This window comes from Equus asinus, chromosome X (assembly GCF_041296235.1).
Source record: "Equus asinus isolate D_3611 breed Donkey chromosome X, EquAss-T2T_v2, whole genome shotgun sequence".
Lineage (NCBI taxonomy): Eukaryota > Metazoa > Chordata > Mammalia > Perissodactyla > Equidae > Equus > Equus asinus.
The window spans coordinates 31692038-31705162 of NC_091820.1; the positions used below are offsets into that span (position 1 = coordinate 31692038).

Consider the following 13125-nt stretch of genomic DNA (forward strand, 5'->3'; position numbering starts at 1 on the left):
TGGCTGAGTGATTAAGTTCGCGCGCTCCGCTGCAGGCAGCCCAGTGTTTCGTTGGTTCGAATCCTGGGCGCAGACATGGCACTGCTCATCAAACCACGCTGAGGCAGCGTCCCACACGCCACAACTAGAAGGACCCACAACAAAGAATACATAACTATGCACCGGGGGGCTTTGGGGAGAAAAAGGAAAAAAAAAAATCTTAAAAAACGATGTGGGAATAGTTATGGAATTGGACAGAGAACAGAAGCTGGAAGAATACTGAGGAGCATGATAGAAAAAGTTTATATTGCTCTGAACCGATTGTTAATACAAATTGAAACCTAAAGACATTGCTGGCGAGGACTAATAAACTGTCAGTAGAAATGTGGACTTGGGGGCCTGGCCCGGTGGTGCAGTGGTTAAGTTCACACATTCCACTTCGGCGGCCTGGGGTTCGCTGGTTCGGATCCTGGGTGCAGATATGGCACCACTTGGCAAGCCATGCTGTGGTAGGCATCTCACATATAAAGTAGAGGAAGATTGGCATGGAAGTTAGCTCATGGCCAGTCTTTCTCAGCAAAAAGAGGAGGATTGGCAGCAGATGTTAGCTCAGGGCTAATCTGTCTCAAAAAAAAAAAGAAATCTGGACTTGGAAGATGCTGCAAGTGAGGGCATACAAATAAGGAACATGCTATTGGAAAATGTTATGTAGTAGAAGAATGATTAGTGGAATTGCATCCAGCAGTTATATGAAAAGCAGAATTTGTAAAGAATAAACTTGTTTTTTAGCAAAAGCATGGCTGAAGCTTACAAACAAAATGTTGATGTGAATCAGTCAGACACAAACAGAATGCACACCATAAAACTTAAAAATAAGCAAAACTAATCTATGGTTTTAATATATTCACACAAAACTTGTAAACAAATGTTCAAAGCAGCATTATTCATAATAGCCAAAAACGTGGAAACAACCCAAATGTCCATCAACTGATGAATAAATAAATTGTGGTGTACCTATACAATGGAACATTACTCAGCCATTAAAAGAATAAAGTACTGACACAGGCTACAACATAGATGAACATTGGAAATATTATATTAAGTTAAAAAAAGACACAATAGGTCACATATTGTATAATTCCATTCATATGAAATATACAGAATAGGCAAATCCATAGATATAGACAGTAAATTAGTAGTTTCCAGGGAATCGGAGGAATGGGGGATGGCTGCTTAATGGGTATGGGGTTTCTTTTTAGGGTGATGAAAATGTTCTGGAATTTGATAGTTGTGATGATCCCACAACACTGTGCATATACTAAAAACCACCGAATTGTCCACTTTAAAATGGTTAAAATAGTGAATTTTATGTTATGTAAATTTTATCTCAATAATATTGAAAAAATGACAAAACTCAAACAAAACTCATATTCTATGGTTTTAGAAGTCAAGATAATATTTACTTCTGGTTCAGGATAGTAGCTTTGAGGTCCTGGTAGTATTCTATTTCTTGATCTGGGTTGTGGTTACACCGACATATTAACTTTGTGAAAATTCATGGAGCTATATCCTTATGATCTGTTTGTAACATATATTTCAATTAAAAATTATAAAAATAATAAATTTAAAAAATTTTTCATACAGCCAGTTATAATTCAATATATGAGGGCTTAAATATTAAAGGAAAGAATGATTAAAATATACAATAGAGCTTCAAAACTGATATCCTATAGGTTGTTATCTGAATGCTTATTGAATTGAATAATGCATCAATCTTGCAAAGGAAAATAAAAAATAACTTAGTAACTTTAATGACATGAATCAAATACTCACATTTAGTTTAAAAATCCCTTAAAGAATATTTGGAATAGAAATAGTTAAAAGCATCAACGACTAAGATTATATGTCATGTAAAATAATTCAACAGTATCTCATCTGACCACATTTTGGCATTTCATAGGTGGGGCATATATTTGAAAAACTTTTCTCTTCACTTCTTACTACCTTCATGGAGCTTCTGAAAGCCAGACGGTATTAGACACAATAACATCTATTTGAAGTTTGTATATTAATTGTAACTGGAAAATACTGGGCATGTTTCAAAATTGCCATTGTGCTTCTATCCAGATGTTGTCATCCAAAGACACTTAGGAAAATCCAAAACACTTGGCTATGGAGCAAATTTGACCTTTTTTTGTTGTTTAAACTTTATTTTCTCATTTATGTTTTTCGGAAGAATCCTCAATGATTTTTGTAAATCCAGGTAACAATTTATCTTTGAGGAATATTTTGCCCGAAAATAATAAGGTAAAGACAACCAGAGTCACTTTGCAAACAAGCTTCTGTGCAGTGAGTTTTCACAATATTTGGTAGATTTGGTACATAAAGTTAAAAGTGAAAAGGACTATCCAATGCCGAGTATCAAAATTAAACATAATACAAGTCAGCCAAATTTTTAAGGTCTCATCTAAAGACACAATCTTTTAGATAGTCTTCTAAAAATGGACTATAATATGCTGTAAAACATACAAGATTAATCAGCAAGATCGATAGATACAAAATCTGATTTAATAACAAAAATGAATCTCTTTTTCCCCAATGAATTTGTTCATACATTCCTTTCCATAAGCCCTCTCTGTTATCTCAGAAAGTAACAGAGCTAGCCTAGGTTTCTCCATTTTCCAGGTAGCCAAATTTCTAAACTTATAATTGCAAACACTTATTTTAACAATGCTTCCAAGTCCTATTGCTTTCTACATACATAAACAACAAAGACACACCCAAGTGGGAATGTCAGTCTTCAAATAAAATAGAACAAGTTTTACTTAATCAACATTTTGAAAAGTGAGACAAAAATAATAAATATGATATCTCTTTTTCTGTTAGTATGCCATGGCGTCTGATCCAGCTCTTATTGATATTTTTGATAATTAACAATAAAATAACAATTAGCTCTAAGACGCACAGGAACATGAGGAGACTTTAGGGGGAATATGTTGCATTTCCTTAGGAACATCAAGTGCTACATTTAGCATTAACTAATGTCAACATGACTTGGGAGGAAAAAAGTACCGACTCTGTCCAGCAATACATAGTCTAAAATTGGAACTATCCTGGAATGAACTGCTGCTCTATTCACTGAGTCATTGCTTGTGGAATTTCTATTTCAGATCTCTGTTTTGGCTGATTTCCCCACAAACAGACATGCAACCAGCTTCCTTCTTCCACATTCAGCATAATGTAGTCTCACACTGCAGTTATCCCTCTATTGTATGTGTAAACAGGAAAGGGAAATAGATCCTGATAAAAATTAATAATTTCGTGGCTTTATTCGAAAGTTAGAATGCCTGAGTGTTGAAATGTCTTTGTTTCTGCTACCATTTGTAATTGTTTTGCATCTTGGAAATGCATTTTGGAAATTGCTTGTCACTAAAAAGAGTCATCTTGCTATGGTGAACTTTGTTCCCCTTTACAAATGTGTTAAGCTATTTATATTTTATTCAGAATCTTAAATTAATTCTAGTTCTCAGTCCTAAAGAACACATGAAATTTATATACTCTTCTTTTCAACTAGTGTACCTACATGAAATAATTATTTCTCATTGAAGACCTTGCTTTTGGTTCAGAAAATTAAAATTTTCTTTTGTGTCTAATGTAAGGAAATTTTATTTAGCTTAATACCACTTATGTGCTATATAGTTTTCTCGTTTGAAAATAACATATTTGTCTTACATGAATTCCAGAAGATAATTTTCAGATATAACACTACATTCAAGCTTCCAATGTAGAATAAATAAAAATAAAGAATACAAAATTTTTTCTGAAAAGATTTTCCTATAATTATTTAAGATACCAATCAAAATTTTATTTAAATTTTAATTTAGGATAGTTTATCCTAATTGCTGTATCCCAGATCAAATTTTGGATTCTTAGAAAATTTTAAATAGTTTTTGATGATCTGTACATTGAATATTTCATCATAAGTTTTAGTCCATACTCTGAGAATGACAACTGCTATTGTATTTAAATCCATATTATTACAAAATGTAACCACTTAGAACTTGATTATATATTATTTTTCATTTCTTGATTTTTTTGTTTCTGTCTAGATCTCCCTTCAGGCCTGAAATACCCTTCATATGGAAGATCGAGGAAAATCTTTATACTCTGTATAAAAACAAAATCTAATTTATATATTAAAATGATTTGTCTAAAAATTTGTTTTCACATAAAAACAAAAATTCATTTCTGATATGCAAAACAGTATGTGAACACAAAGACAGAACTTGTCAAATATTTGCTCAAAAATGTTTGTTTGAATGAAATTCAACGAATGAAACATACTTTTGTGTTATACCACATAGTGCCTCACACATAGTAGGCACTCAGTAATTACCAGCTGCTTAATAAGCTGGTAGGAATGAGAAATATTCTTAAGGGATTCACATCTAATGAGTGCTCTTAAGAATCACTGTCTGCTTTGTTTAAAATATTGAATTATTTTCTGTAGGCCAAGGGAGAAATAATATGTTTTTCAGGTCCATAAATGACAGCAGAAAAGTAGAATGAGATGAAGTGTTCTGTTGACAGTGCAGGACAGTAAATTCACCATCAAACAAAATGCAATCAGCAGGTAATTATGCTACTTAATTACTCTCTCCCTTTTTATTTGGACTCCATTCCTTCTGAGTCATCACCATTAGTGGTAAGGGTAACAATAAAAAGGAGAAAATATGTTAGGGTATGTAGATAACAAAAACGAGATTCCTGTGACTGAGTTTCCCCCACGTTAGTTAGTGACAGAGCGGATTATGAGTAAGGAGCCCCAAATCACATGGAAGTTAGTTTTGGACAATCCTAGTCCTTTCTCTTTCAATCTGAGAAAAATACAGGTAAAACTCAATCTAACAAAGTTTATACTGAGGAATTATTGAAATTAATGACTAAATGGCAACTCCCAAGTTATGGAGAAATGATTTATTATATTACTAAGTACCACACAAAATATCTGCCAAATATCCATAGTAGGGAAGAGAGTGGTAATAACAAAAAAAGTCAGACAGGGTGACATAGCTCATATTGATGCAGAGTATTCTGGAAGAGTATTGTATGAAGTTGAAGAGGTCTGTAAACACTCAAAGGCAAACAGGAGTGTAAACATTGTGAATCTGAGAGCATAAGAGGGAGCCAAGGCAAATCTCCATCAAATCCCCCATCAAATTCACATTGTACATGTTAAACTTTCTCTATATTCTATATATTCATCATTTAACTTCTCTTCTTAAATATCTTCACTGGCTCTTAATCATGCTCAGAATAAAGTCCCACCCACTGCGATTGGTTTTCATAGCTCTCCAGAGTTTGGCTCCATACTGGCAGTCTACCCCTAACACTCAGCACTTACCAAACATGAGTCCTACATTTGAGCTAGGTTGTTTTTCCCAGAGTCATGTGGTCAATTCCGAATTCTTTCCTTGTGCCTTTCTCCCTGGCTGAAATTCATCTACTCTCTTCTATACAGAACTAAATCTAACTATGCATTACAGCATTGCTACAGTACCTCATTTTCCTCCAAGCCATTTGGTGTCTGAAAACATGTTTGCTGGTATTCTTTAGTTGTGAAATGTTTAAAATGCGAATTCCTATGTCTTCTCCAAAATTAAGATACGGCTCACATTTTACTCCTCTTATCTATATCCCTACTACTCTACCTTGTATTTAACAGGTAGTCAGTAAATTAACTTGATATATACAATGAGGTCTCTACCTGAAACATTGTTACCAAAGACCCTATCAATTCAGATTTGACAAATATAAAAAATTGGTCTGCAATGAGTGCTTTATTATATGTAGTTGAGTTCTATCAAAGTGCTTAATCAATTTGTTCTCTAAATCTTCAACACACATCTCGCTTTTTAAAAAAATTGTTAAACAAATCTTTTGTTCAAAAGCAATATATACATAAATTTCAGTTCAGCCTTATATTTCAATTATCACATATTTTGAGTGAGCTGCATCTAAACAAGGTTTTATTATTATCTAATTTAGTGGTAATCATCAAGTGGATCTGTTTGATATTAATAATTACTAAGGGATAGTGAGTATTCCCAAACAGGGAGTTAATGCTTTATCTGCAATCAAGGAATAGTCATAAATACACTGTTATACCAAAACCTTCTCATGTTTTTCCCGGATGGGAAATATGAAGAATTTAATTCATAGAGAAAAATGATCTTCACATTCTATCAAGTTAAACTTCTACCACTCAAGGGTTTCAACTGCATAATAATGAGATAACAGTAAAACTGTAAGGATTAACATATGTTAACTCATAATGAATATGTTCAACAGAGTCCCCTGGATGCAAACCTTCTTGAAAAGCATTTTATTACTGCGTTTTCAATTGGCAAAATTTAATAAACCAAGTACTTAAGAGGCACAAAAGGCAAATGAGATAACATTCAGTCATGTCCCGTTATTTTTTAAAAAATGGCGAATTTATGCCAACACCAGCAGAAATGTAACCACTATTTTGTAGTCACACTTCTCACTGTAATTTCATGCCATTTTCACCATCATGCTGGAAAATGGCATTGAAAGAGAAATCTTTTGAACAAATTGACTGAAAGAAAACCATGTGAACCCATAAACAATTACAAGATTTTTATCTTCAAGAAAAGTAAAATTTGTCCTCTGACAATTCCACAGAACATAACAAAAGTGTATTTTATGATAGGTTTTAATGGGAGGAAAGAGGACAGAGGGATTAAAGAAACAAAGTGACAGGATTTTAAAATATTTTTATGGTTATATATCTTAACAGATGCCTATGACCCACATGTTCACCTCAGGCATCTGCATTTCTATCTGCAGGAAAAGAAGGATAATCTATTTAAGAGGACTTAACAAATGACAACACATTTCTAAAATAGGCTTAAAATCTTTCCAAAGTGCTGAGGGAGAACTGTTAAATGGTCAGAAACAATCAAACTCTGGCCATTTCTTTGAATTACAAATTTCTGTATACTTTTTGCTTTTTCACTGAATGAATACAACGAATTTAAAAATTAAAATGACAGTACAGATGCATTTCAAAGTGGTAAATTATAAAGTGCCCTGCCAAAGTGCTATGATAATTGTTATCCACAAACATCTACATGCAAACAGTACTGGCTTAGAATGTTTCAGGGCAATGAATAGTGTTTGCTAGCAGAAGTACATGACGAAAAATTTTAGAAAAGTAAAAGAAGCACATGTCTCACTAAAACCTTACATAAAACATCCCCATTATAATTTGATTCATATATAAACACACTCACATCTAAATCCAGAAAATAATTTCTTAGTGCACACTTAGACTTGCAGTAAATATTGTACTGAAAAATGGCCATGACGACAATGGCTGAGAGATTGTGACCATGAAAAAAGACCTAATTAAAATTTTAAAAGAAGAGATCACGGCAAGGACTGGTGTGCACATGCTACAGAAGAAGTTGGAGTGAGAGCAGAGCTGGCAGAAGGTAACAGACATCAGTTAAGGTGGAACAGAACAAGTGGTTATAAACAAAAGTGATCATGAAACTCAGAAGAGTAGAATAGGAGTTGATATATATATGTATACACACACACACACACACACATATATATATATACACAGACACATATATATAAAATTAATAGTTACTAAGCAAAATTCAGTTGTAATGTGAGTTAGGTAAATTTTAATATGAGTTATAGTTAAAACTTCACCACATCTCACAAAATTGTGAAGATCAAACACAACAGTTGTAAAAGTGCTACATAAACTGTAAAATGCTATATTCATGTAAGACAGACAATATTTACTCAAAATGCAAATGAAACCTCCCATTTCAACTCTAGGGGAAGGCAAGCAATGAGCCCTCCAGGGCATAGAGGAGAGAAAACTCTCACTTTGGTCCATTCCCAGATTTTCTTGGAAACACAGGCTCTATAGTCACTCTATGGGCTGGCTTTTAATGCAGAGCAAAGACACTATAATTTGGTCTAATGGACATGCAGGCAATTTTCTACACACAAGAATTGTGTGGAGAAGAATCTTTAATCTGTGGAAGAAAGACATTCCCTTCCCTGCTTCTTAACCCTCGTAAAACTTTATTGCCTGCACAAGTGTGATATTAAATTACGCTGATTTCTCCTTTTTGAGAAGAGAATGAGAGGGGCAGGAATGGGGATAAAGATTCACCGAAATATGCCAAAACACACAACATTTTCCCTCCAAAACTAACTACTGGGATAGAAAAAGAAGTCTAAGATGCACCTGGTATGTGTACATTGCAATGACCATTTTAGAACTAAGAGACTGAGGCTTAGTGAGACTAAATGACTTATTTAAGGCCACTTATTCAACACCACAAAGTCAGTATTTCTGGGTTTGAGTCATATCAAAGCCCTGGTACTTTCTACAACAATAAAGCCTTTCATCAAAAAAAAAAAAGATGCTAAAAGATAAACAGGTAAAAAGAACCAACCCATATTTTTAGCTTTCTTCTAAATTCTACCACTAGATTTTAGAAATATTTTGGCATTAAGTTTCCATTAAATTTTTAAAGTTAAACACCAGTTCCATGTTCTCTGATCATTAACTCTCAATGCACTGTTCATTACATTAAAAGCACATGCAATAGTTAACCATTGTGAAACACACTAAAATTTTCAAGAAAGCACAAAATCATGAAACTACAGAGCTGAAAATACCTTAGAAACAATCTACTCAAACCACCTCATTTTATAAATAAGGAAATTAAGGCTCAGATAGGTGAAGTGACTTGCTCGGGGTCACACAACTTGTCAGTTCTAGACTCAGAATCAGAATTTAAATCTCCAAACTTGTAGCCCAGGGCTCTGTTTTTTTCCAAACCTACAAGAAACGACTGCATTTAAACATTTAGTCCAGAATACCCTTAAAATTGAGTGTAATTAGTAAAAGTAAGCCATATGACGAGGAATGAATGTAGTTCATACCAAAAATGAGCTGCCAGTCACTGTGGTAAGATCTGTTTCTTTCTGAGAACCATGGGCTCCTGCTGGATTGGAGAATCCAAACTGGGTTTCTTCCTCCTGTCCAAAGAAGTCAGAGTCAGGATGTATGTTCCATTCTGCTTTGGTTGGTGTCAGTAGATCTGAGACACTGTTTTCACAAAGGGTGCTTGAAGGAGTCAGAGCATCTGTGTCTACTGTTAGCTTACTGCTGGGGGTCAAAGCTTGGGGCTCTTGACTTGAGTTTTTCATAGCCAAAGATCCCAGAGATCCCAATGGCCCCGCGCTTAGACTTGAGACATCATCCATACCTAAGGGGCTCTGCTGAAAACCGGCGGCTGTCGTTCCAAAAAAGAGAGAGGTATCCAGACTTTGAGGAAGGTCACCGGTGGCCATCAAGCCCCGAGGGTCCAGAGCCTGCCCTAAGGAACTATTATTAGCAGCGGGAAGGTTCCCTGCCAGAGTTGAGCTCACCGAAGCCACATCAATAGTCAAGATTCCAGAGTTTACCAATGCAGTGTCTAGCACTGCAGCAGAACTACTGCCAGGCACGTCAGAGAAGAGAGACACTAGCTCTGCATCACTGAGATCACTCTGTCCCTGGCTGGCAAGTTCACTGCTGGGCGTAAGAGAATTTGCCGCTTCTAACTGAGCTAAGAGATCCTGGCCGAGGTTGTGCCTTTTGGCCATGTGGGTCTTCATGCTGTGCTTGGAGGTGAAGAGTTTATTGCAAGTGGAGACTGGGCAACGGCTTTTCCAAGTGTCCACATCTTGCAAGTGTTTCTTGGAGTGAATGTAGAGGCTACTTCGAGCAGAGAACCTGGCACAGCAGCCTTCCACGGGGCACACAAAGGGCTTTGTTCCCAGGTGGGTTATGCTGTGGCCTTTCAGATGCTCAGCCCTTGTGAAAGATTTCCCACAGCCTTCCACAGGGCACGTGAACCTCCGGTCATCGTCGTGCTTCCTTTTGTGCCTTAACAGTTTGGACATGCTAGTGAAGTTCCAGCCACAGCCGTCAAAGTCACAAAGGAAAGGTCTCTCACCAGTGTGGCTCCGCAGGTGAATTTTCAGCCGACAAGCCTTGTCGTACTGTTTGCTGCAGCCAGGAAAGGAGCAGGAAAAGAGTTCCTGCTCCCTGAAGTGGGCGCGGTTATGGGAAAACAGAGCACTCACGGTGATAAATGTCTTCTTGCAGCCAGAAAACGCGCACTGGTAGGGCCTCTCCGGCTCAAAGTGGCTCCGCTGGTGGGCGCTGAGCTTGGCCTGCGTGGGGAAGCTCTCCTCGCACACTTCGCATTTGAAAGAGTTCTCCTGCTCATGGCCCTTCATGTGTGCCTTGAGGTTATACACGGTGGTGAAGCTCTTGCCACAGCCCTCCGCCGGACACCCGAAGGGCCGCAGTTTGTCGTGTGACTGCAGATGCCTCTTGAGCTTGTACGAGGTGGTGAAGGTCCAGCCGCAGCCGCCCAGGGGGCACTTGAAGGGCCGTTGGCCCTGGTTGCTGCTGTGCGTCAGCAGGTGCACCTTCAGCTGGTGCTTCTTGGCGAAGGTTTGTCCGCACTGCGCCTCGGGACACAGGTACAGCACTATGCCCGGGCCCGGGCCCAGCGGCCCGCGGGGGCTCTCGGCAGCGGCCTGGCCCTCCGCCTCCTCCTCGGGCGGCGGGGGCGGCGCGGGTTCGGCCGGCTCGGCCAGCAGAAGGTCAGGAGGCAGCTCGGGGCAGTCGCCGGGCTGCGCGCCATGCGGGAACCCCGCCTGCGGGGCGATCAGACCCCCGGGCTGCGGGGCAGGCGCGACCCCAGGCTCCCAGGCTGGCGGCGGGGGCGTGGCCAGGGTGAGGACGCCGTTCTCGAAGTGCAACAGCAGGTTTTGGTTGTGGATAGTGACGGTGCCCGCGAAGGCCGCGGCGGGGCCCAGGCCTGGGGCGGGGATCGGGATCGGGGCCGGGGCCGGGGCCGCGGACAGGCAGCGGGAGCCCGGCGCAGGGTGGCCCGCGGGGTTCGCGCCGCTCTCACCCCCCTGGAGCCGTGGGCCCGGCTCGGCCTCCTCCCTCCACACAGGCCCTGAGGCCTGGCCGGCGCCCGCGGTCTCCACGTCGCCACCCACCGGGTCCAGTAGCACCAGGAAAAAGTCGTCGCCGCCGCCGCCGTCGTCGTCGCCGCCGCCGCCGCCGCCGCCGCCGCCAGCGTGATCGGGCCTCGGCGGCAACGGGCTCGGGCCCGGGCCCCGTGAGGCTGCGCGGGCCTCCTCGCGCCGCCGCCCGGGCCCGCCATCTTGGGGGCCACGGAGCAGCAGGAGGCGGCGCGCGGGGGCCTGGCCAGCCCGCGGATCAAGGCCTCCGTGGACCCGGCCGCCGCCCGCGGGGCTGCCAGCGCCGCCGCCCTGTCGCGTCCCGCGAGCCGGGAGCAGCCTCGGGATTTCCATCTCCGCGTCGGCGAGGCTCGGCTGGAACCAGAGCCGCGGAGGAGGCGCGACCCCGCCCCCTGCCGCGGGCCCGAACACGTTCCTGAAAGGGGAAAAAAAAAAGTGCAATGCGCAGAAACTGGCCCTATCAGATATTAAAACGTGTTTAACGCCACAGTGATTTAAATATTCTGGTACTGGGTCTCTGGGACAGACTAGAAAGCCCAGAGGCAGAGACTGGTATGCATAAATAAGTTCCACAGTTAATATTAGTAGGAAATCAAGGAGGTCTTCCCAGGTAATGGGGAAATGACAGTTCATTCGGTAAATGGTGCTGGAAAACCTGGGTATCTATCTGCTAAATGCAACTTAAATCTGTACCTCACTGTATATACCAAAATAAACACAGCTCCAGCCCCTCCCAGTGCTAAGCGTGGTGCTTAGTACTTTGCATGTGTTAAAAATTGTTTGCCGGCTGGCTGGCTGGATTGATAGATGAGGGAAAATTCCGAGCGAATACCCTCTGTGTCAACATTAAACTACCATAGTGCTAGCAATTCCTACTGAATATGATGTCCCCCCTCCCCCCTACAAACAACTTCCATAACTAGAACTGTCTTGAACGAGGTCCTCAGGAAAATCTGTCACATCGTTAAATTTTTCGTCCTGCTGATGCAGCGATTAGAATGAATAAGAGGTGACGCCAAAAGAGGTTAGCACTGTTCAGCCTAGAAATGCAAAGCCTGGAGAATGAAACAATTTATATCGAAATCGGGAAAACCCAGCCCACTCCTGGGTTATACAGTGCACAACCTAAACCAACACTTTGCCCTTCCACCATTGGTTACGCCATGGTAAATTTCATGTCCAATCTCGCAACACAATGAGGACATTCCTCAGTTTGCTCTAGATTTTCCAGCACGTGGAGGCCTCTGGACAGGAGTACCACTTAAACGTGATAAGGTTAAACCCTAAATCACTGCAATGGACTCTCCCGAGAAAAATGCACAGATGACCGTGTCCAATAGCCCCAGTGTGCCTGCTTGCATTTAAGTGTGGTGGCCCAGTCCCACTGTAATGGATTTGGCCAGTGATGCCTAATGATCTTATTAATGATGATGATGACCCTCCAATTTGTCATCAGTGACTTGGGAATTGATATAAATATAGGGTGGAATATCTAGCAAGAGAAAGGTTTAGAGTGATGACTAGATTATGGGGTACCTATAGTTTAAATAATCCCTGCTTTCCCTCTCTTTTAATGATAATGGACACTTGCTGATCTTTTGAATAGAAGATCAAGTTTTTCATCCATAACAATTCAAACCTCATTAGAATTTCTACTTCACATATTTTTCTTTCCATTATGTTTTTTGGAGGAAGCGTTTTTCACGTCTGAGATATAGAGGAGTGCATAAAACATATCTGTCAGGTTTTGATAATTTGTAAAAGCAAACACCCATGTAACCAGGACCAAGGTCAAGAAACAGACCATTGCCAGCCTTCCAGAATACAGCCACTGTATTCCTCCCAGTCACAACCCACACCCTCCTCTGTGGATATAGTCATTATCCTGACTTTGTGATAATCATTTCAGTGGTTTTCTTTATAGCGTTACCACTTTTGTAGGCGTCCCTAAAAGATACAGTTTATATGAAGTTACATAAATGGAATCATACTGCATGCTTCCTTTTATGGCTTGCTTCTTTCACCCTGTATCATATT

At 40.2% G+C, this 13125-nt stretch overlaps 1 protein-coding gene across 2 annotated transcripts; it reads right to left on the reverse strand.

Moving 5' to 3' along the window:
• Positions 1–852: 852 nt before the first annotated feature.
• On the reverse strand, positions 853–11828 carry LOC106827540 (zinc finger X-linked protein ZXDB). 2 transcript variants are annotated; one of them, XM_044764237.2, is made up of 2 exons: positions 9309–11828; positions 853–9078 (listed from the first exon to the last, which is right to left on the reverse strand). In XM_044764237.2, exons 1-2 carry the CDS (start codon positions 11719–11721, stop codon positions 8906–8908), a joined length of 2586 nt encoding a protein of 861 aa, XP_044620172.2. In that variant the 5' UTR covers positions 11722–11828; the 3' UTR covers positions 853–8905. The 2 variants fall into 2 exon arrangements, with proteins under 2 accessions (XP_044620172.2, XP_070358899.1); XM_070502798.1 differs by having other exon boundaries at positions 853–11819.
• Between the last annotated feature and the right edge of the window lie 1297 nt (positions 11829–13125).